Source organism: Bacillus rossius, chromosome 3, assembly GCF_032445375.1.
Source record: "Bacillus rossius redtenbacheri isolate Brsri chromosome 3, Brsri_v3, whole genome shotgun sequence".
Lineage (NCBI taxonomy): Eukaryota > Metazoa > Arthropoda > Insecta > Phasmatodea > Bacillidae > Bacillus > Bacillus rossius.
The window spans coordinates 78739694-78763129 of NC_086332.1; the positions used below are offsets into that span (position 1 = coordinate 78739694).

Genomic DNA, 23436 nt, shown 5'->3' on the forward strand with positions numbered 1-23436 from the left:
GGCTTAACCCCGAAATCCAAGATGGTTTATTGACAGTGACCGCGCAAGCTTGCTATGAAATGTACCTCTGTGTCGGCGGTTGTTGAAGAAAGCGCAGCTGTGTTTGCATACCGAGCACGCGCCATTGTTCACGAGACGCGAATGACCGACCTGCCCGTCCGCGGATATGGAACATGACAGGCGTCCTTGCCCGGCGGCTTGGGAGAAGCGTACTGTGTACATCCAGTGTAACTGTTGGCCGCGAGTGAACCGTTATCTGGCGCTGTCTGGGCAGCGGCGCGCTCCTCGCGGTAGATGCTTCCCGAATAGGCAGCTGAGCGATTTAGAAATGAACTGCAAACCTTGTCCTTCCGTGATCGCGCGACGTGACCCGGTCAAGAGACAAGAGTTGTACCATTTCCGGATAAGTATTTTACCACCATTTACCTGGAAATGTTATACAAAACCGGAACATTTCCCAATAAATTATAATTTCACAGAAAAAAACAGAAATAAATGTCATTAAACCTTTTATACAAACAGAACCAAGTAAAACAAACGTTTTGTCTTTCTTTAAATACTTAACATTTGATAGCTGGGTTGGACCCAATTTATCAACTGACAGGAACAAAACTTTTTTTAACAGTACCTACCAAATATGTGTGTATATTTTTCAGGAAATTTCCCGAACGGAAAATTTTTCCACTATCATATCTTAAGTGGAGCCTTTGTTTCGCTTTAGGCCCGGTTTTATATGCCACGCAAGGAACGAACGCAACGACACAGTGACGCTAGAAAATCGCGGTCTTTATGAAGCATGAAAATCGCAAGACGTCACCAACCCTACTACTTGATATCTCGTAAAACAGCAGACAACTAATTTATGCCCCGGACTTCTTGTGATGATTTTATGTTTATCATGAAAACATATTAAATAGTCAATAATTTTATTTAGAAGTATCACTGTTCATAAGTGAAAACGTGAGGCATATAATAAAAAACAAAATCTTAGCCTTCTATGCACGTAACTAACGTATGCGTCTTTAAAAGCTTTCGGAACACTCCACTTAAAATATTGAATGCGAAAACAGAAGCCGAAACGCAAGAAGTGATTGATTGGCGATGCCTGCGTTGCTATTTTGTGTGTTTTATAGTTTATTAACGAGTATTTCAAAATGTAGTTTTTGAATTTTTTTTGCGACTTGCATTTCTTGCGTTATTGTGTTTACAAATAGTAAAAGTTAGATGCATAATAAATAGGTGGTTCATTGTAAGAAAGCCGAAAATTCTGCAATTTGCTATGGTTGAATTTTTCTTCAATAATTTTTTACAATCTTGAATTTAACATAATTATTTTGAAATGGTAGGGAAATACATAGCTTCATTGTCAGAGTGTTTCTTCATAGGATCTCTTCCCCACTTTCAGCACTGCCGTGTATTGCTAGCGGTAGTGAACGTCAACAGTGTTAACCACTATAAAGTGTATAATGATATTGTTTAATAATGGTAATTTTTAAAACATGAGTGTGGAACAGGATTGAAGGCGAAAGCCGACTACAAATAATATAAAATAATGTAATCAATATCCAGATTTACGAAGCACAGCTGTCTTGGTTTAGTTGTGACGCACTCTCCCGCGTACGGTTCGGTGCCTAAGTATGTAAGTAGTTTATCCCAATATGTAGTAAAATAGTTATTCAACTGTTACACTGAACTGTTTTCTATTACTTCAATATAACGGGAAAAAATTGTAGTAATTTGTATTCCTCTTGTCAATTCTAATACGCTTGAATTAAACATAAAACAACTTTTCATTACTTGATTTCGCAATTCAAGATGGACGAAAGTCGTGCACATCTGCAGTGGACTAACTGCTTGTCTTTTGTGCCTGTCTCAACCAACCTCCTCCTCTTCCCCTCCTCCCTCCCCCACAATCATCTCCCCGGGTATATATCAGCCCTCCTGTCAAGCCTTCGCACATCCGCTGGATCGTCTGTCTGTCCGTCTGTCCGTTCGTCCTCTTGTCTTCCATATATCAAGCAGTAAGACCATTAGCCATTTGGCGCCCTTCAAGCTATTTTTCTTCCGCGACCTTTTTTTCCTTTTTTTTCGTAACTGCCAGCGTATAAGCTTTTAATTAGTGTGTCGCGTGTTGCATTGAACATGTTATCGTCGGACTGTATCGCGCGGCGCTTCGAGTCACGTGACCCGTTGGTTGCGCTTCGCTCTCGGGAACTACCACTCTAAGAGGGAGGAAAACAAATTGAGAAACAAAATAGCGCATCCGACATTGAAAGGGGAAAAATGATTAGCAAAGAAAAAGTATTTTAGTGTGTGGTGGATAAATCAAGGTTGATGTAAAAACGTACATGAGTTACCTGAAAGCTTCAATTTAAGTACATGTATTTTCATGTGTTCTTATGTGGCTAGTACGCTTGTAAATAGTCTTGAAAGGCTGTTTTTATCTTGAGAGCAACGTTTAACTATGAAAGAGGGTTTGTTACAAATACTATAGGAACTATCACTTATTGAAGGGCCGCACTAAGCTTTCTTACAAATATATTTTGTTTAGATATTTGAAATATGATCCGTTTTTATCATTGACGTACCGTATTGCGGTTATCGTATTCATTTACGCAATTTTCATGTCATTTTCGCAGTTTTTTCTAAAAATAAAAATAACAAGTTAAATGCTAAAAATCATTTGAATATTTGTTGTTTAATATGTTTTGGCAGCAAAGATGATAGATACTCATTCTTCGACTCAGTAATACTCCATCAGAAAATAATAAATTAAAAAGAAAAAAAAATCCAAGCAAACTTTTAAAAATCTCTACTTTACAGGAAATAAAAACTAATCTTCTAATATAAAAGCCTCACAATAGACCAGTCATGAATGTTTAAGAAAATTTAAGATATGTTTTAGTTAGTCATGTGATATAAAACACAATGTTGTATGTCTTAATGATACAAGGTAGCATGTGCATTTGAAAGTTTAGATATTGCCCGCAGACAATTATGTAAAATCGATAGGAAATGATCCAAGATTTCGACCAGTGATTCACTCCGGAATCCAAAGTCAAGAGGCATGTTCCAGCATCGACATATTAATCTGTATTTTAAAATTATCTGTAATGATAGGTTTTCACTCATTGTGCTTGATTGAGGTTACTTATACAACATAAATTTAATGAATGGCGGGAAATGCCAAAATAAGTCATTTTTGTTAAGGATCGCATGTCCGAAAAAAAAAAAAACTTTGCAAAGTTACAGGCACGAATTGTAGCGCGAAGATTTGAATTCCGCGCGCATGAGACGCTGCTCCACTGGCTGGGAGGACGCGCAATACACCCCGCGGGAAGCAGGCGACGAGCCGCAGCTAGCTATCAGCAGTCCGGTGTGCGGCGCCCTTCGCGCAAGCCGTACGAAGGTCTTCCTATTCGGTTCACGTCTGTCGTGTAAGCGTCCTTGGTGAATGCGCACTGCGCCTGCTGCAATTCCTCTCGCATCCGCGGACCTCACATGCATATCGGCCATCACTGCGAATTTAAAATCTGACGTACTTTTTCTCTTGGTCCAATTTGTAATAACAGCTCCGTACTCACTAACAGTCAACAATGCGCTTATCACCCATAGCCAAACATTGGAACGTACCACAACCTGCCATATTTGCTGTTATGTACACTGGACTGCTGGTTCACTGTGAAAAAAATTTTCATTTCAAAAATGACGAAGAACGCTGGTTTCGAGTTATCCAGGGATCTTCGTAAATAATGAGTTCACTTACTTCGAACATGAATCCACAAGAATAATAATAGTAAAAAATCAAAACATTCAAATACTGACAGACGGCTGCAAAAAAAAAAAATACAAGTTTCTTTCACGTTTGTGTGTTTACGCTGTTCATACCGCAAAATATAACTCGGAAGTCGAAATACGGCGTTATTTGTACGAAGACAGTTATCTTACATTACGAAGAGCTTTTCGTTTATTTAAGGTAAACTCTTTGTTGAAAAATTCGTAAAATTACTTCAATTTCCAACATTGTTGCTACTACGTACGGATAATTCTAAACGTCTGCGTCCGGTGTTTTAACATAGCGGCGCTGCGGTCGCTACTTCGCTTATCCAGTGGATTAGTGCCTGGATGCGCGTGGGATTCAAATTCGCGCGTTGCTGTTCGCGCTCGAACTTTGCAGGGTTGGGTCCAGGCAAAAATAAAGTACTTGGATTGGCATTCCTTGTCATCTATTAAATGTATGCTCAGCAATTTCCGAGCATCTTTTAGGTATATTTACAATTTGAAAATATTAAACGCGTTTTTAAAAGAAAGCTCCCTTATGTATTAAAAAGAGGCCAGAAATGGCCAACGTCTCTTTTTTTTTGAGAGCCAGATATCATTTATGTAGCAAATCCGAGGGTAGACGATATTAATTTGTTTTTCATTTCTTAACATTTTTTTATGTCGTGTTATTGTGTACAGAAACGAAAAATAATTCACTTAAAAATAGTATTAAACATATTTTAATCCAAGTAGTGTGCATGCAACAACATATAGATTACAAAAATACAACTATTTTTTTTGGTGAGAATACCATGGCTTTATATCAGTGCCTCTTGGCAGCTGATTCTACATATACACACAAAGTTAGTTAATACGCGACAGTAGGTATTTCTTGATGGATGTTTGTTGAGGCAGGCCGTGCTAAACGATGTCGTGGGCCTCCAGTCGGCCATCGCTGGTTTAGGCCAGGGGGTCGGTTGACTTTTGAGTGGGATGAACTTAGTATTAAGTAAACAGATTGTCTATTTTTTTCTTTTGTGAAAGAGAGCAGCAATATGCATTTTCTCTGTATCTACAGGGACTTTAAAGGCGATAAATAAAGAGATGAAATCAAAATATTTTGATCACAAATTCAACTTAGGAAAAGTCTTAAAAATAAATGCTGCACGTTATAAATACACGTAAATGTAAAAATATGGTATTCATTAGCAGATTGATAAAACACGAAACCCTTAAATATTGTAAATAATTTATTATGGAAATAATAAAAAACACCAGGGAGAGTGCTATATGGTAGGTGTGAGCGCGCGGGTTTAGCACATGATTGGGCCGCTTGACTTTGTTCGGCATTTTCTTCTTGTGCTGTGGCGGCGCAGTGAGTTGTAGAGCCGTGAAATCCCTTCAAAAGAGCCGCGGTATGCCGACCCCTGGTCTAGGCAGTAGAGGGTCACACCTGCGCGCGCTGATTGGCGCGCGAGTGCCCGCACACGCACGCGGGACGCCGGTGATTGGCGTTGCGGCGGGCTCTTCGCTAATGGGCTATCCGCCTCCGTGGCCCGGAGGCGCGAGCGAATGAACCGCCGGTCGCAGCCGTGAGCGTGACTTCTTCGTTTACAATCATTGTTTCGCTTGTCTCGACCACGAGAGATGGCTAGTGAAAGACGCCATCTTGGCCTCTACAGTTTTCCTATTTTCGTATGATTTTCAAAATTTGCCTTGGTTAAGAGCCCTACCTATCTGGGCGTGCAGAGCCAAAAAAAATAGTTTGGTTTCCGGATTAAGTTTTTAATCTGTGTTTTTAGAAGAGTTGTAATGGCTAAAAGGCTTGTTTTCAGGGTAATTTCTAGGCATAAAACAACCGGTATAGATTCTCTGAGCATTTAAGGGACTTGCATTACACCTTTATCTTCACTTCTCCGTTATAATGTTACGGTCACCGGCCAGATTTCATAGTTGTCCTATGTACGACGAGAAGACTGCGCGCCAGTTCACAGCCTTGTTCTTAGAGGCCATGCCGCGGCGCTAGAAGCACCAGCGAGCGTCACTCACATCATCCCGTCTCATCAACACAGATACACCCCTGACGGGGCGGGCCCCTTAAAGCTTATTTCATAATTTTAAGGAATACTTTAATCAAGGACAATTTTCAATATTAAACGATACAAAAGTATGGCATGAACTGTTACAACCAATATGGTGTCTATCGGTTGCTATATCTCCTCATTCACTATACAGACTGTTCCAGAACTCAAGCCGAGAACAGTTGATAGGGCAATTATCCACGATTATGAAAGGGAAAGGGGGAATAGTTTACGAGTGGTAGGCATTTTTTCAAACGTTTTTGAATCCCAACCTTGCACCAAATTATTAGATAATGTAACTAAAAAGTTTTGCTACGCAGACATTCAAAATCAAATCAATAATGATATACTTTTTGGGGAGGGGGTATTGTTTGGAAGATTTATTTGGCCAAAAAAATTAATCAGGTAAATTTGACTAGTAATACTGTAAAAAATTACTATGTTAACTTTGCAAGTTATTTGAGAATACTGCTAATTAACAAAGGAATTTTTTATAGTGTGAATAGTAAAAAAATCACTCGATATAAAATTGTTATTGTACGGTTATTTATGATTGCATAGCAAAAATTTTGAGTCACAGTATCTAATAATGTGTTGCAGGGTGAGAATATTAAAAACTAAAAAAAAAAAAAAGCCTATAACTTGATAACTATGACACTTTTTGAGTCTTGGGTTTTTATTCACGACCGTAATTCACTGGCCTATAACTGTTCTCGACTTGACGTTGAGATATGGCACACTTTAAGTGGTGAATCACCGGCAACCTAACTAGACGTATCGCAGGTCAGCAGCCATCAGTGACATTTGCCCGAGTACGCATAGTGTTGTGGAGTCATCTCGGAGATCATTGAACCAGCGACATTTTTTAGTCTCTGTAAAATCCAAAATAACTGTTAAGATTCAAAAATTACTAAGCCTCACAATGTTGGTTTTTCAAATATTAAGGACACATCTTGTGTTACTGCTTCCGTATTAGATTTTATTGCTCGACGTGGCATGGAATCTAGCTTTATGACAGTTGTAGTCTTCCGCATGAAGCAGCCAGTTATTTTCTCTCCGACAGGTTCTAGACTGTTCCCTGTTGTTAAACTTCGGGCTGTAATTGGCATTATAGCAAAAAAAAAAATCAAAACATCCAAGAGGCGAAACCTCTTTATGTCAAGCCTCTACCGGTTCGGGTTGAGAGACTTAAAACTGAAAATAGAGAAGCGGAGACATAAATGAAACGAATACATGGAAGGGAATTTGTCACGTTATTCTGCTGCCATCGTTTGTAGGCCTTCTCGTTCCAAGCTCCCTTTGAATGCACGGGCCGCAGGAATTTTTTTAAAGTAATTCAAAGCATAAAAAACAAAGTCTTGGCTCTGTGAGCCATTTGGTTCTCCTTATTTAATTGATCAAATATTGAAAAAAAATAATTGTCAATTATGCAAAAACCATGCAATATATTTCACTGATGCCCTTCAGGCTTGGTCTCATACGCCATATTAATTTATTTATTATTTTTTACGTCATTACTTTTATTTTAAGTATATTTATAAAATTTTAATTTGACACCGCCCTTGCATTTGTTGTTCTGCCACAAATATTTTTAAAAGATACACCTAGTGTAATATCATGGGAGTAGAATGTCGCGCAAGTGATGCTAATTACGAAGAATTGCGTGCCATTTTACACCCATGATATTACACTAAATGTATCTGTTAAAATATTTGTGGCAGAAGAACAAATGCAAGAGAGGTGTAGAGTTAATTAACATTTCAGAAATAGCATTTCAATAGAAGTAATGACTAAGTAAAACGAGAAAACAAAAATCAACTTGGCGTTCGAGACGAAACCGGCACCGCAACCTCAGCGGATTCTGTGTATTCACGCACATCGATTCGCGGCCCCAAGGCACAGCTATTTCCAGCGCTAATTCATAGTTCATGCACGCACGCGTGGTTGCCACATATAGCCAATATTGTTTCGCGGATTCATCGTGTATCAGAGTAGACTTGAAGCACGCATACGTCTGCTTCACGCTGATGATTGGTCTGCAGTGCTCTTGACGCGTCCTTGACGACTCTTGAGCCAGTTATAAATGAGAAGTGGTTACCCAATCACGCGTAACCCGCTAAAGGATGTGATCTAGTTATCGACCAATGAGCAATCGTAATGGCTTGATTTTGTATAGTCAGTTGTTTCTAGCCTGGAGAGAAATCAATCTGCAAAATAATCTCGGCTGTACTTATGCAGTGCCATGGGTGTTTTTTTTACTTGACTTTGTTGCAGCGATAATTATTAGTTTCGACTGGAAAACATTTTTTTTTGTAGTTACGTACAAAGGAATTGAGGAAATTGTTTACAGTTGTCTGAAGTTCATCGGTTACGAGACTATATTTGGTAGGTCTTTTGATGTTCCCATAATTGACGAATTCCGTTCTACCTTGCTATAGTATGCTTCACATATGGTCAAAAGGGGTGAAGTAACGTAAAGTTTTTGTACTGTTATAATACATATTGTTACGATTTACCGCGGGTTTGTAAAGGAAAGCCCAATTAAAGATTTTATTACACTACACAGTTTTATTTATTGCCACTACTTATGTCACTTACAAAAATCTTTTAAAATGACAAATAATTAATTACACTTAAAGAAAGGTCTATTCCCTAGTCACTCGTTCCACACACCTCGCTGGGCCGCACCTCTGGCGCAACTCTCGCCGCAGCACCCCTCGTGGGTCTCCGCCGCGGGACTCCGTCGCCTCACTCCGCCGCCGCCGACGCACTTCCCCTTCGCCGAGGATCCGCTCGACGCCTCGCTCGCAACTTCGCTCGGGACTTCGCCGCGCCCGCGACTCTATCGCCCGGAAACTCCGCCGCGGGAAAACTCCTGACTCCACTGAACTCACTCACTCCATGCCCTGGAACCTTCTTCCAAGGACTTCGCCACTCTGCCGCACCCGCGGCACTATCGCCCGGAAACTCCGCCGCGGGAGAACTCCCGACTCCACTGAACTCACTCTCTCCCTGCCCTGGAACCCTCGTCCAAGGACTTCGCCACTCTGCCGCACCCGCGGCACTATCGCCCGGAAACTCCGCCGCGGGAGAACTCCCGACTGAACACTCCGAACTGACTCTCTGCCCTGACGTGCTCGGTCATATATACTAGGTGGCACTTCTCTCCGCGAGGGTGAGGGGTCATGCTGGAGAGAGGGGAAGTGACTCCCCGCGTATACCTGCGTCTGTAGCCTGCAACCTACAAACATTAGTCCCTCACAGCAGTTGAACAGTGGTAGTCGGTTACGATGGATGCTAGAGAACGTCCAATACGATTTAAAAAAGTCATTCATAGTGGTGAAAGAGAAATAATGAAACGTGTTATGGAATGTTGTGACCGCGAAGCGAAAAATAAGTGTTTAGAAGTGCCAGTCTACAAAGCTACGGACAGAGTAGCACACTACATTGGCGTAAGCCGTAGGTCTGTCCTAAGGATAAGGAAACAAAACAAAGAACGTCCACACGAACCTCAAACAACTCATGGTAAAAAAAGGTATGTAACGTAAGGGATCGTTATAATAAATAATGGTGTTCGGGCGAAGAGTTTTTGTATTTCATGTTACTATGATAATTTTTTGCGGGGGCGCGGAAAGAATTTGCCCCCCCCCCCCCCCCCTCGGGGGGGAGAGAGATAATGGTGTAGCCAGGATGTGTGTCTGGGAATATTTTCCCCCGGGGAAAAAAAATAACCATTTGAATGATCAAAATGGTGATATAATTGTATTGGGTGCCTAGCTATTTATTTCGTAAACACCAAATATAATTAAATATTAAATATGACTTCGTTTTAGTGAAGATGTGAAAAATAAATAAACTCTATTTTAATTAATCCAAAAATCCTCTCCACCTATTTGAACGGGGATTTTCGGCATAAAAAGGCCGCCTACTTAAGCCCAATATATACTTTCATTAAACACAAAGAACCGACGGAAAATCAGGTGTATGTTCGTGTGTGTCCGAATTATAGTTTGTGTTGAAATTGATTCGCAAAAACTGTCCAGTTTCTATTTAAGTATGTTTGTTTTATTTAGGGGGTAGTTTCATAGATTTAATAATTTTATAATTATTACTCAGTAATTAAAATTTATGGCTTAATCTTGAAATTTGGTGGTAATCATGACACAGTTAAGTACTTATCAGACATTTTGAAGTTGAAATGTTTAACATTCAAGAAATGTTGGCAGAAGAAGGACGCTTGTTATTTCATTCATACATTTCTGAATCGTATTTAATTCGTTGGTATTGTTTATTTATAGCATTTGTAATGCCACACTTTCTGCCTTATTATTATTATTATTATTATTTTACCATTCATGTTATCACATTTTTTAATTGCACTACCATATTTGCGATAACAATTAAATTGTGTTTTAAGAAGATTATTAATATAGTATTGACAAAATGTTAATGCATTTTAAGATATGTGTTATTAGGATATTTGATTGTTAACAGCTTATATACATATATGATTTGAAGCATAAAAGTCAGTAATGCCTAAGACACTTTGTATTGCATAGCTATACAAAGACTGCAGGGACATTTCATCTGTGCAGTAATGCAGTACCGTGATGAATGCTTTGTTTACATTTCGATGTGACATAAATGTTTAGTATTTTAAATTATGTTTAATATTAGATGTGTTTTTTTACTGAAACAAATTAGTACCTTGTCTTGAAAGCTGTTGTAAAGTCAATGATTATGGTCACATGGTACAGGTGTATATCAACATTTACTGTGAAACATTAATAAATATATTTATGTAACGGATAATATGACCACGCCGTTACTACTGTCGTCCTCGCTACAGATGATCGTACCCTCTGATTCGAGGACTAGAGTGACCGAGTGCCACCATTCCTGGTGCGGACAAATGTTTTCATTTAAGAGAATATACGGCCACGCCGTTACTGCTGTCGCCCGTCGCCGCGGGTTGTCGTGCCCTCCCATTAGCCCGAGGACTAGGGAGCTCGAGTGCCACCATTCCTGGCGCGGACAGTATAGGCCCCGGCGCAATTCCAGAACTCACGAGAGTGGCCGGGGCCAGTCGCGTCACTCCGAGCCGTCGGCGTCGGCAGAAATCTCTCGAAAACACGTGTCGCCGACTCGCGCAACTCCCAGCTGTCCGGTGTCAGTTACGTGTCAAAGGCAGGGCGCCGTGCGGGGAGTGGGGGGAAGGAGGGGGGAAAGCGACAAACCTTGTTATCTTCCCTGCGCGCGCGGCGCATATCATGTTGCGGCAGTCACCAGCCAGCTGCACCTGCACGTGTCCCGGTCTTGCTCTGGTTCGTAACAATATATTAATTATCTAAAAAAAATGCTAAAATATTGTTTAGGCATCTGACAACAGTAGAAAATGTTTCTGTTCCTATATCTACTATATAATAAAAAAACGTTTACTTAATCTAAATTTAAATTTTTTTCTGTGAACCATATTTGCCTTAAATGTTTTTTTCCCCTGTAAAAGCGTGTTTTAAGTTCTTCGTTTTTTTAAGCAGCAATTTGCCCCAGCTTTTATACAAGTCAAAATAGGTTTTGGAGCCATGCCTTTAAATTACCTCATTGAAGTAAATTTGAAGTAATTTTTAGTTTTCGTCGTTAAGACTTTTTTATTGAAAAAGTCAGCGTGGACTCTGTAAAGATTTTGTGGTGTGTGTGTGTGTGTTTGTGTGTATATCTTATCTTAATATATATAAATCTCGTGTCACAATGTTTGTCCTCAATGGACTCCTAAACCACTTAACCGATTATAATAAAATTCGCACACCATGTGCAGTTCGATCCAACTTGAGAGATAGGATAGTTTTTATTTCGATTAATGGTCTTAATAATTTATAATTAATAATAAACTGATTATCCATGTTGATTGGTGTTTAAGCCCGGGAAATAATGGGTACTTCGTCTCCATGACAACGTTGCGTGCTCTAGAGTCGGGAAACCATCGGTGCTATTCGTTTTTTCTTTGGTACATTACAAAGCAATGTATTAAGTTTTTGTCAAAATTAATTAATTTTCATTTTATTTCATTTATTATAACTGTAAATAAGAGATTTGGTCTCATTTCCTCCCCCATTAATACAACCGTGCGAAGCCGGGTCGGGCAGCTAGTATATATATATATATATATATATATATATATATATATTAGTCAATGAGCATGATTTAAAAATAAAAGACAACTAAATTGTGTACTATTATACCCCTAAAGTAAACTTTATCTACCAGTACGTTGACCTTAATTTCCAAGAGCTAACCAACTCTGGTTGCTTTAAGGTTTGTCCCACTAGTAGGTACATCGGCCGTCGAGGATGATGGCCGGGATTCTAAAATGTTATTGTAAAATAATTATTTAATAAAAGTACACGTTTGGCGTCTTAAAATGTCAACTAAAGTTTAAAGTAGCTTAGTACACTTCAATATGGGCGCCATTTTTAGCTCTGTCCAGACGTTATTCAATTTCCTGCCACGTTTTTTCCCGACTCTTGTTCACAGTTCCAGTTCCAGTTGCAGTTGCTGGAGCTATCTTCACTTTGGGGTGCTGTATGCATGTTGTTTTGAATGTATGGTGGCAGGAAAGAGTAGTTTCCCTGTGGCTGGAAGCGCAGCACGTGATGGGAGCGGCAGTGCGGCTGCGAGACTGCTCTGCTCACTTCCGCGAGGCAGGATCTCAGTGGACCACTCCACAGTGGGCTCAGCTTCTGTTGTGGGCAGTCAATTCCAGCTCGGCTAGGTCTGAAACTTTTAACTTTTCTCAGCATTTTAAGACGTCACACGTGTCTATCAATTAAATACTTATTTTACAACTAGCTAATGACCGGCATGCGTAACATTGTCTCAATATGTTTTTGGTAATATGTTTGAAGAAGGTACACATATACAAAGAATCTGTTTATATCTAAATATCGATATCTACCTCTATATCTCTCCTCTATGTACCTTTATATATCTCTACAGTTATGTACACATCACAATATAGCAATGAAAAGATTAACAAATGTATGTTTTTTTTACCTATCTTTGTCACATGTGTGGCATAGGCATATAAAGCATGCGTGTATTCGAATGCAACGCTGTGTCAAAATTTCAGAGCAACTTGTGAAGAACTTTCGGAGATATAATATTTTGAACGAACATTTACGTTTTTATTTATATAGATAACAGTTTAGAATCCCGGAAAACATTCTCGATGAGCCTGTATTTTCGCCCACATCGCCTTGTTGGCATCTAATTCTGCCGTCGCCGTTGCCGACAGTGTTTGTACTTGGTTTCTTTTGGAGCGATGTGATGCAGCGGTAAGACACTGGACGCGCAGTTCAGAGATCTCGGGTACGAGTCCAAGTCTGGTGTTTCCTGTGACGTAGTGTACTAACAGTTTCTAACGACCTTTCTGTCGGCGAGACGTTAGAGTACTATAAATAATATATTTAAATTATTTCTTACCCTTCCTGCCTACTAAAATTTCAGGAAGCGTTTGTGACGTATTTAGAAATCCAAAATTGCATTTATTTTTTCTGGATATATTTTTAAGCTCTTCAAATATTTATATTTGTATTCTGCTCTTTGCCTCAATCATTACAAGTTACCTCACGGTGCAATTTACGGCCACCATTACTACCACTAATATTTCTTCAAGTTGTGTATTTCATTTTATGTTTTTCTACCGTAACGTTTCATTACCTTCGTGATATTTCTAGTTTATTTAATTTTTTGTCCATTTCTTACAACTCTGCGCTCAGATTCACCGCTGACTGCAGAGTATATTTAGTTTCTCATTTCTATTGGACACATTTTCCGGGTACTTATCGGTGAAAAAGAAAATAGTGTGTTTTCAAGCTCTTTCCCCCCCCCCCCCCTCCCACTGGCTTAGCGCGTTATTACACAGGGCAATAATTTTGTACTTCAACTGTTAGTCGAGAATCCAACGAAGTTAAAGCACGGCAATTTCAAGCAAGTAGCGAGACAGACCGCTCTCCGACTTGACTCGCTGGAACTAGGTGAGCGGCGAGGTGACGCGTAGGCGTACTGCATTCAGCGAATTTGTTCGCTGCGAGTGAATTCGTGGATGAGTAGTTAGTAAACTCGCACAGTATGATGGAGGCCGTAAAGGGTGTTGTCGGGAAAACGCTCTGAGCATTCGTACTCAAGTCGTACTCTGTGAAAAATTCCATTTTTCATTTACGAACAACATTGGCTACAAAATATCCGGAATTTACGGATATCTTTGTAAATTTATTTATGTTTACTTAATTTTAACACGAAATCTTTGAGAATTACCTTTGAATATAAACAAAATTATAAAAACTAACTGATAAAATTTTAATCAAAACACCATTTAAACAAAACACCTTTTGCCTTTCACCTGCATGTTTAACGTGTTCACAACAAAGCACAGTACACGGAATTCGGGATCTACGTAGTTTCTGCGAAGATTCGTCTATCTGGAACTGCGAGGAACCCATCGTTTAAGAGTCTGTAAATCATCTGTAATGATTCTGCAATGAGCGTTCGCGTACGCTGTGTTACAGAAACTTGAGCGTATACTCGCAACGCTTAACTGTATGCAAATATTGTAATAGGATAATATGGGAAACTCCGGCCAATTAGCATTGGCGAAGCGCGAGACACCAGACTGCAGCGCATTCTAGCGGCGTGGACTGAAGAAAGCCCCGCGTAATTCAATTTTACGTGCATATTAAAGGCAACATGTTTACACAATTAAGTGCTGTTTTTACCAAAACTAGAAATTCAAACAAATTTAATGCTATTATTCATACAGAGATGTTCTCAGGCTTTATTTAAAGGTATGTGTCACAGATAGATATGTAATTATGTGCAAAATATAATCTATCAAATTAACTGAACAAGTAGCATGTAGTATCTAATTGGTTTTCCAGCTGTTTTATTTTTAAGGAAACAAGAACAACTAGTTTTAGTAACGGAAGTAAATTGTATGTATGAAACTAATTTCTCACCTGAAAATGTGACTGCATTTTAAATAAAAATCCTTAATTAAACCGAAAGAAACTGCTGCAAACAAATCATGTTACAAGAATGGTAAGGAATTATAATAAATAATTACTTTATAATAAGAGACAAAAATATAAAACAAAGGTGTTAAAATTGTGAATGCGCGAAACGCGAAACACTTACTGCGTTGGGTCCGCTGGAAATCTGAAAAAAGACTTTGAGCAGTTAGTAACGTTGTAATCTTTGCAGCCAAACACCGCACAAATATTTCCGGCCATTCTGAATTACTGTTCACATAATAATGTGTTTATTTATTCGCAAATAGAACCATCATCTTATAGCACCAAACACACTTCAATGCCTTTTACCGCCGTTTCCAAAGCGTAGGTTCAGTCCACGCCGCCAGGTTCGCTGAACAACATGTCTCGCATTTTTTTTGTCTGTTTCCCATATTATCCTATTACAATATTTGCTGTATGTTACACCGTAGTGGTTTATTATCGAGTCATGAGCATTGCAAAAAACCTAAATTCTTATAACTAACCTTGGATTAATTGTAACTTCAGTAACTGTAGGTCCGAGTTTGATTGGACGGGTGTGCCGTTTCATGGTACGGTGTCGAATTATTAGCGATTAAGTAACATTGCAGAATATGTTGCTCCCGGGAATGCCACTGTTACTGCCGTTTATAAAAAAAATTTTGTGTATATGCCACCAACATCTCTGGCAATTTGTAATAAATTGTGTATGTACACTGCTTACCAGTGTTTGGGCTCAGATAATGTACGTATAAGTTCAGTTGTTTTATTAAACGTTTATTACTTGGATTTGAAGTTTTCAAGGTTTTTTTTAATCCTATAGTTATAACTGTTTTGTTTGTGGTGCTAATTTATGTTAATTATATTTAATAGATTATTTATTAAGCATATTCTAAAATATTAATTAGGATCATTCCAGGCAGTTTAGTGAGAAAATTAAGGTTAGTAAATTTAAGTTATGTATGAAATTAAGCCAAAACCTAGAATTACAATTTTTAATTAAACTCTTTAACTAGTAAATATTGTTAACTATGTATGTACTCACTCAAAGTCAGCCATTTCGTAAGAAAATAATGGTAAAATATGCTTTCACCTACAGTTTATTCTGAACTACTCATACAAACTTTGTCATTCTTTACTTCGTAAATTTTTCAGTCGTTATAACTTCTTAGTGCTTTGTTCTACTGCGATTGCTTCTATTTAAATAATAATATTGTGTGATCTAAGTTTATAAGTACTTTATCACACTTTTTGGGGGTGTAATGTCGGATAACTTTTCAGCTGTTCCAGGTGTGCCACGCACGAGTGCCATGGAACACAGTTGAGAACCGGTGCCGTAGAGGATATTCCTCTTCAAAGGTTGGTTAGGATCGCATATCCACCACACTTACCAGTAATCTAAGGCTAACAGTTGCGTGTTGCCAGCACTAAACCGCTTCAATAACTGCTAGTTGTCTGTTTTCCTATGTCATGCCGGAGGGCAAACTAACCTGATCCAGAATGCACGTGTGTCCTAGTCGGGACTTGAACCCGCGACCCTCTCTGACACATACCCCTAGACCACCAACACTGCGGGCGAGGCTAGTGGTTGCTTGGTGTCTGAGATCGCTAAGGCCCCGCTATGTTGTGGCAGTACATCAGGGTGTCTACAGGTCCGAAAGTCGCGAAAAGTAACTGAACTGAAGGACTATTCGCGAAAGTTACGACAAACAAAATCCCGAAGTAAACAGTAACTGTGCTGAAAGACACGAAAGTTTAATTTCCAGCAGCCGTTTGCTAACATACATTTTGACTTTTGACGCCTCCCTTCAATTTATAGTCGCACAACATAAACAGTTGGAGACTGTGGAAACTATCTCTGAAAAGGCCTTAGCTTTCTAATACAAAAATAGTATGTATATATTGTATCTTATGTCTAGTTTATCTTATTATATATTAAAAAATTAACCTGTGGTAAAATAATTTGTAAGAACAAACAACTTTGAGGTCCTGAAAAAGTCCTGAAATTAATTCGCCAGGTATTTGTAGACATCCTGTACATTGTTGTGGACGGCTTGATTCCAGGCCCCGGAATGGCTGATATTGAGTATAACGTTGGGGAAAATCTGGAAAACCTGGAAAACGCGAAAAACTTAGGGAAATGAATTGAGTGTCTTTAAAACCCGGAAGGACACCGAAACTGAATGGTATTTGAACAGTATCAGTAATTTTTCATGTCATGTAGTACATTTTTGTCTTTAAACCGGTTGTTTTTAACCATAAATTCATATGCCGTTAATATTCCCTATCGATTTGTTTTTACTTTCATTAATCAGAAGTAAATGATTACAAACAACTGTGTATTAATTTGAAGTGCAGTCAAATACATGTAGTCTTTCGCATGATCACAACCAGTAATGTATTGTTTCAAAATTTTATCAAACAAATATATTTTCTTTTTTAAATGCCACAATTATTGTTGATGGAGATGGTGCCAAGTCTATATTGTGCAGGAAAACGTGTTATAGTCGATTCGGCATGTTATTGAAACGTGATTTAGTAATAAGGTGTCATCTTGCCAGATAGTCTGGTCAGACAAGATGCTAGTGTGGACAGGGAAAACTCGAGGAAATGGGCTGAAGAAAGTGTGGGAATCCTGAATATTAACACGGAGTCGGCTAACAAGTGGTTCATACCTTGATATAATCTTGGAGATCGTGGTACGTGAAAACATTTTTTTAAATATTTACCAGATATGTTTTGGTACAACAAGTAAATAAAAATAAATTATGGAAATGTTAGTGCTGCGCAGTTGAGTAAACACGCAAAAATAGTTAATGGGTGCATTTTTTTTACAAATATAGTACAGTTGGGAGCTGACGCGAAGGCTTGGCTTGAAAAAAGGGTCAGGGTGAGGGCTAGACTGTCCGTGTCCTGCCCCCCGGTAGCAATGCTGCTGTGCTATTGGCTACAATGAAAAATTAAGTCATAAGTGAGATTTCATGACCGTGCTGTTAAGCATTACATAATATATCAGGAAGAATTAAATTCGTTACAGCATTATTCACATTCAACCCTTTCAGTTAAATTTTATTTATGTAAGTCATCAAAACTTTTTTTTTCAACAAAACCACTCGCGAATACGCATTTAAGCCTTTTTCACGTATTCTCGGTTTGTCTCCAAACTCCTTCAATGTTGGTTAAAAGTTGAATGTGGTTTTGGCATCACTGAAAGCAGTCATTTTTAAAATTGTTTATAATTGGATGCACCAAGGCTTCCCGTCAAAAATATTGTGCACTGGACGCATTAAGAACTTCGTTAGATGTTAAACCGAACTAGCCATTCAAAATTTTGTCCAGTAAAAAGGTATTTCACCCAACACAACTAAACTCAAGAGTGGCAAACATGTGGCAGATAAAAGTGCTTATGGAGGGAGTAAAACTATTGTTTTATGAAATATGTCAGTGGAATCGGATTTCTGATTGAAGTTCATCAATAATTAATAAATTGGTAAAACGCGTAGCAAATATTTATAAGTTAGTATTATAGGTTTTTTTTTTAGTTTCGTAAGAGGCAAAATAATAACACGTTGACAATGTTAATCTCCCTCTGTGATGCATTATTATAACCATCTAGAAGTAGCTACAGCTTTGATTTTAAAAAATTGAATCACAACTGAGAGCGTAACAGATTTTCAAACGTTCTTGAGTTTTAATGTTCCATTTTTTTTTATGCAGAATTTGAAAACTGTGTAAAATGCTAACTATTGAAGACGAAAATTTGGCAGCGTTACTAGATATTTTCGAGAGGATTGCTTTTTGAGTCAATTCTATGGCCATTAATTGTGAAAGGTAATGTAACACTATCTTCCGGCTCACCGTGACTGTCGATGTTTTCAGCAATGCTGATAGGGGATGAAACCGAGTTGCGACCTTGAAGCATGCTTGTCGCCCGCATGTCAGGCCCTTGCCTTCTCGTGAGCTTCCAAGTATAGACATAGTGGTATTCGTATAAGTACACTAAATTTTAGTAGTATTTCGCAAGTAGTGCATTCTGTTAAAAACCTTTCGTAACAGGTGTCCTGCCAGTGCTTGTAAAAATATGGCCCGTTCCACAATGACACGGAAACGTAAACACAGAAACGGATCACGGAACCGCAAGATGTATACGTTTCACTGTTCGTCTGCTGGTTTTACAGTGCACAGAAACGTAACAAATGACAACCAATGATATTGAATTTCACGGTTTCGAAAAATTATTTTACATGAAAAAAAATTGAGATACGAGAACATAACACGGCCGCGATTCGCATATTCCTAAAATAAATATTACAAACAAAGCAATATTAGAATATATTCTTGTGATTGAAACCACTTGTAATATATTAGAAACACAAACAAACTTGGCTACCACCACGGCTAAATACTCGGCTTCTATTGGTCGCACGAACTAACGTAAACGCAAGAGTTAGCAGACATTATGTAGGTAATACCAACGGGTCTTTGTGCGCGTTCGTGTTAATGTAGATACCCCATTCCGTAAGAATTTTTTTTTTTTCGTTTACGTGACTCGTCACTTCTTCCGTGTCATTGTAGAAGTAAGATATGCGGCCTATCACAATTCAGATTCAATGGCATTAGGAAAAATTGGTTTTTGTTTGAAAAAAATATTTTGAAGTGTTGTGTATATGTCCTGCACTGATTTCTAGTAGTAGTGAACGTAACTGCGGGCGTGTAATGTCTTCAAATGATTTCATCTCTGGTCTTGTTCGAATTGGCAGATGTGGTAAGCGAAATGGTCACGAGACCCAATTTCGAATACAAAAAAAAGGGAGATTTCATAAATTAGTTTTTCGTATTTTGTGTGCAAACAAAACTAGCTAAATAACAAAATATAAAATTTAAAAGTTACCATGTTGGAGTTAGCATTTCAAATAAACTCGCACGTGTGTGTGTATGTTGGCTTATCTAAACATTATAAAAAAATGCCGTTTGCCCTGATGCTTGGCTAAAAGGCTAAAATAATTGTGGTGCTTATTTCAATCAAACCAATTTGCGGTGAAATTATAAGTTTTTAATATAATTCCGTGCGTATAAATTGAGTGACATCTTTTATAAAATAGAGTAATTTAAACCATAAATATCTTAAAATATATTTTTTATAATTAAAATTACGGCATTGCAGTGTTGTGAGTACGAATAAGAGAATGAACCGATCAAATCACAAATCACAAATTTACAAACTGACTAATTCGAACACAGCCCCTGTCATCTGTGCTCTTTGGGAATGGAAAAGGAAGGAGATGGGTTTGGAAAACAGTTTATTATACGCTTGTATTATTTTGGAATACTCATCTAGTCGTAAATTTTAATATAGGAAATTATTAGAATAGTTTATTTACACTAATAATTATTTCACGACTACAAATCTGATATAGTAACACTAGTATACGAATATTAACTTAAACAAATGTCCAACGCTATAGGTTGTATATTTTCAATACCAATGCTGTATTACAAGCTGTGGCAAAATATTTACTAATACAAGATGGCGAGCCCTTTAACACACTGAAGCTGGACTGCACTATGAGTGTAGTAAGAACCCAATTCAATATTTTAAGTTAAAAATAATTTGAAGTGGTAACAATTCAGCATATAAATATTTCTCAAAGATATAATTAAAACCAATGGTTAATTGTAAAATATTTTTTATGAGGTGTTTATAATGTAGCATATGAATATTTTTCAATACATAGTTTTATCTTGGAAATGAACGTCTACTATTTTGAACAAAATTTCCTTGATAGTTACTGCGATAGCTAAAATTAAACCATATTAAACTGTTTCAGTATTGGTTTGAAATTTCGTTCTATATGGGTGAAATCTTTTTATTTATTGCCTTATTTTAAGTGGCGAAGTTAACGGCGTACAGCCTTGTCTTACACTTAACCAAATTCAGATTTTTTTCTAAAGGCCTTTTCTTACGATCAAATGTTTCTTGTATACAATTCATTAAGACGTGTAAATACTCTTTCAGATTTGATTAAATGAAAAGTTTATGTCTTTATCGAATGGCATTTCACACTCTTCAAGTACTAAAACCATTTTAGTCAGCCGCCAAAACAGTAGAGGAAAAAGAGAGTTATTCGTGTGCACTCTGCCCCGAGCCCTTGATAGTAAGCTGGCCCAACTATGTAAATTTAAAAACATTGTTTATAGCAAATAAAAGTTTTCTTTGTAGTTATGTTTTTATTAGATGAAGTCAAAATCAAATCAACGATAGTTATATTTGGTTTATTTTGACATTAATATTTGTTGTGCTTACAATACTTGAGTGTGTAATAATATTACTTTATAAGAATAGTAACTAACATCGCCATTAAAACATTGTTTTTAAATATTTGAATGAAAATATATAGGTACAAAATATTTATGCTAATGTCTAACATTTTTTGTTTAGTTAATTATCTTTTGCCAAAAAAATTGGATTTTTTCCGGGGGCCGTTCTTACAGCTGTTTTTTAATTTTTTTCACCCCGAGGATGAAGACGAATTGCCACATATTTTAGTTACAAGAGAGAACAATTATTATGATGTAAAATAAATAATAAGTTATATAGTCTTTTATTTTTAGGAACTTGATTTACCATATATTCCAAAAAAATCGTTAGATGGATTTTGATACACACATAATTTCAGCAAGGGTGCAGAATTCATTAACAAACGAAGACTGAAAAATCATACTCCAGAAAATTTAGGACTTATCCAAAACGAAAATATTTGAAGGAATCGGGACTTTCGATACCTTGGGACAAGATGGTCGCGGGTGTGACGTTTCAGTTACGTCACGTGCCATTCAAGGGACTGAATCGAAGCGAAGTTGATAGCGTGGAAGGCCCGCTACCCCCCGCGCGAGCTGGCGTCTCGGTCAGACGTCGAACGTTCTGAAGGAGCCCGGGATCGAATCACGATTCTTGCACCCTGATTTCGGTTGTTCGTGTTTTTTTGAAATCACACCAGACAAATATGAGGATCATAGTTTTTTTAAAATGTGTTTTAAGTTATATTTTTACGAAATGGGCATGCTTTCTACTGGTAAGTCATTTCGTTAAACTGTACGAGTGACTTGTGATGCGCATCTTGTTCGATAACGTCATTGTTGATAATACCCGGTTGTCCACATTCAGGAAAATATGTAAAGTTAGACTTGGTCAGGGAAAATCAGGGATGCAGAATAGTTGAAGGAAAGTCAGACAGTTCACTTAAAATCTTGAAAATGCCATGCATGGGATCTCCCAGTGGTAGTAAATAAAAGGGTGAAATTTCATGCTCCAGTCTGTCATTACCCAGACCTTGAAAGATTTTTTTTTTTCAGATGGCGCATTAGCGCATAATCATACTATAAAACGGCGTATGCAAGTTTCTGTTTGAATGTAGCCTATACGTATTTGTGTTACACAATTCTAGGTCACGGTGGAGGTTGTGTTTGTTATTTCGTTCAGAAAATCGTATAATAGGTAAATTAAAAAAAAAGTAAAGAGAATTAGAAATTTGAATCATGGAGAGTCAGGGGAATTTTATTGCAGATTTGCGTGGACACCCAGAATACGCAATACTTAAATAGAATAAATATTTTAATCTCATGTTCAGTACCGGGAGGTATTCTAAACTTCCCTCCCCTACCCACTCTTTTTTTTTTTGTCGCTTGAAGGGACGGCCCACGTCCACTAGTAGTGTCTGGCGAAGGGCAGTGGGTTGGAAGTGTGAAAGTGGGCAGGGGGGGGGTGGTCTTAGTTCGGGACTGTCCTCGCGACCTTGACACAGAACGCCGCAACTCGGCGGACGGAGTTGCTGCTGGCGGCGCCGGCGGCGGGAACTTGGCTAACAAGTTGGGCTTGACGGGCGGCCGCTCGGGGGGCCTGGGGTCGCTCTCTCGCCCTGCGCGCGGTCTCGTCCCCGCCGCGCCGGCGAGTCGCGTCATGCGCACGCGCGAGTCTCTCCACGTAACACCACAGCACACACTAGCTAATGCCCGGCATGCGTTGCAGTGCATCAGTCTATTTTTTTTTTGTAATTTGTTTGAAGTAGGTACACACATACAAAGCATTTCCTATCTCTCTCTAATTCTCTCTCTGTATATATATATATATATATATATATATATATATATATATATATATATATATAGCTCTTGCGCTAAATCTTTATCTACATATATATAGTATCTACTTCTCTATATATATGTCACTATATAGGTAGCAATGAAAATGTATTAAAAAATCTATTATTTTATCTATCTTTATTTTACCTATCTTTAACATATCACAGGTGTAACCCATGTATGTGATATTCGTATGCAACGTTATGTCAAAATTTCAAAGCAATCGGTGAAGAACTTTCGGGGATTTAAAATTTTGAATGAACCAACATTTACATTTTTATTTATAGGGATAAAGAACTGTAGACTTACCGTGGCCATAACTGTAGGTAAAGGTGATATGCGCGTTTCACATAACTTTTAAGGTTGCCAATGAATGATTATAATAATTGGCAATAGACTTGTGATTTTTT

At 38.1% G+C, this 23436-nt stretch overlaps 1 protein-coding gene across 14 annotated transcripts in view; it reads left to right on the plus strand.

The window, feature by feature from the left end:
• LOC134530950 (LIM domain-binding protein 2) overlaps window positions 1–23436 on the plus strand; it is a 321432-nt gene that overhangs the window by 39987 nt on the left and 258009 nt on the right. For 10 of the 14 annotated variants that reach the window (XM_063366288.1, XM_063366293.1, XM_063366294.1 and 7 more), the window contains exon 3: window positions 16169–16246. The exons of the other annotated variants lie outside the window; for them this stretch is intronic. In XM_063366288.1, coding sequence (XP_063222358.1) covers window positions 16169–16246 — 78 coding nt within the window. The remainder of the gene's footprint in view (window positions 1–16168; window positions 16247–23436) is intronic. 14 annotated transcript variants of the gene reach the window in all.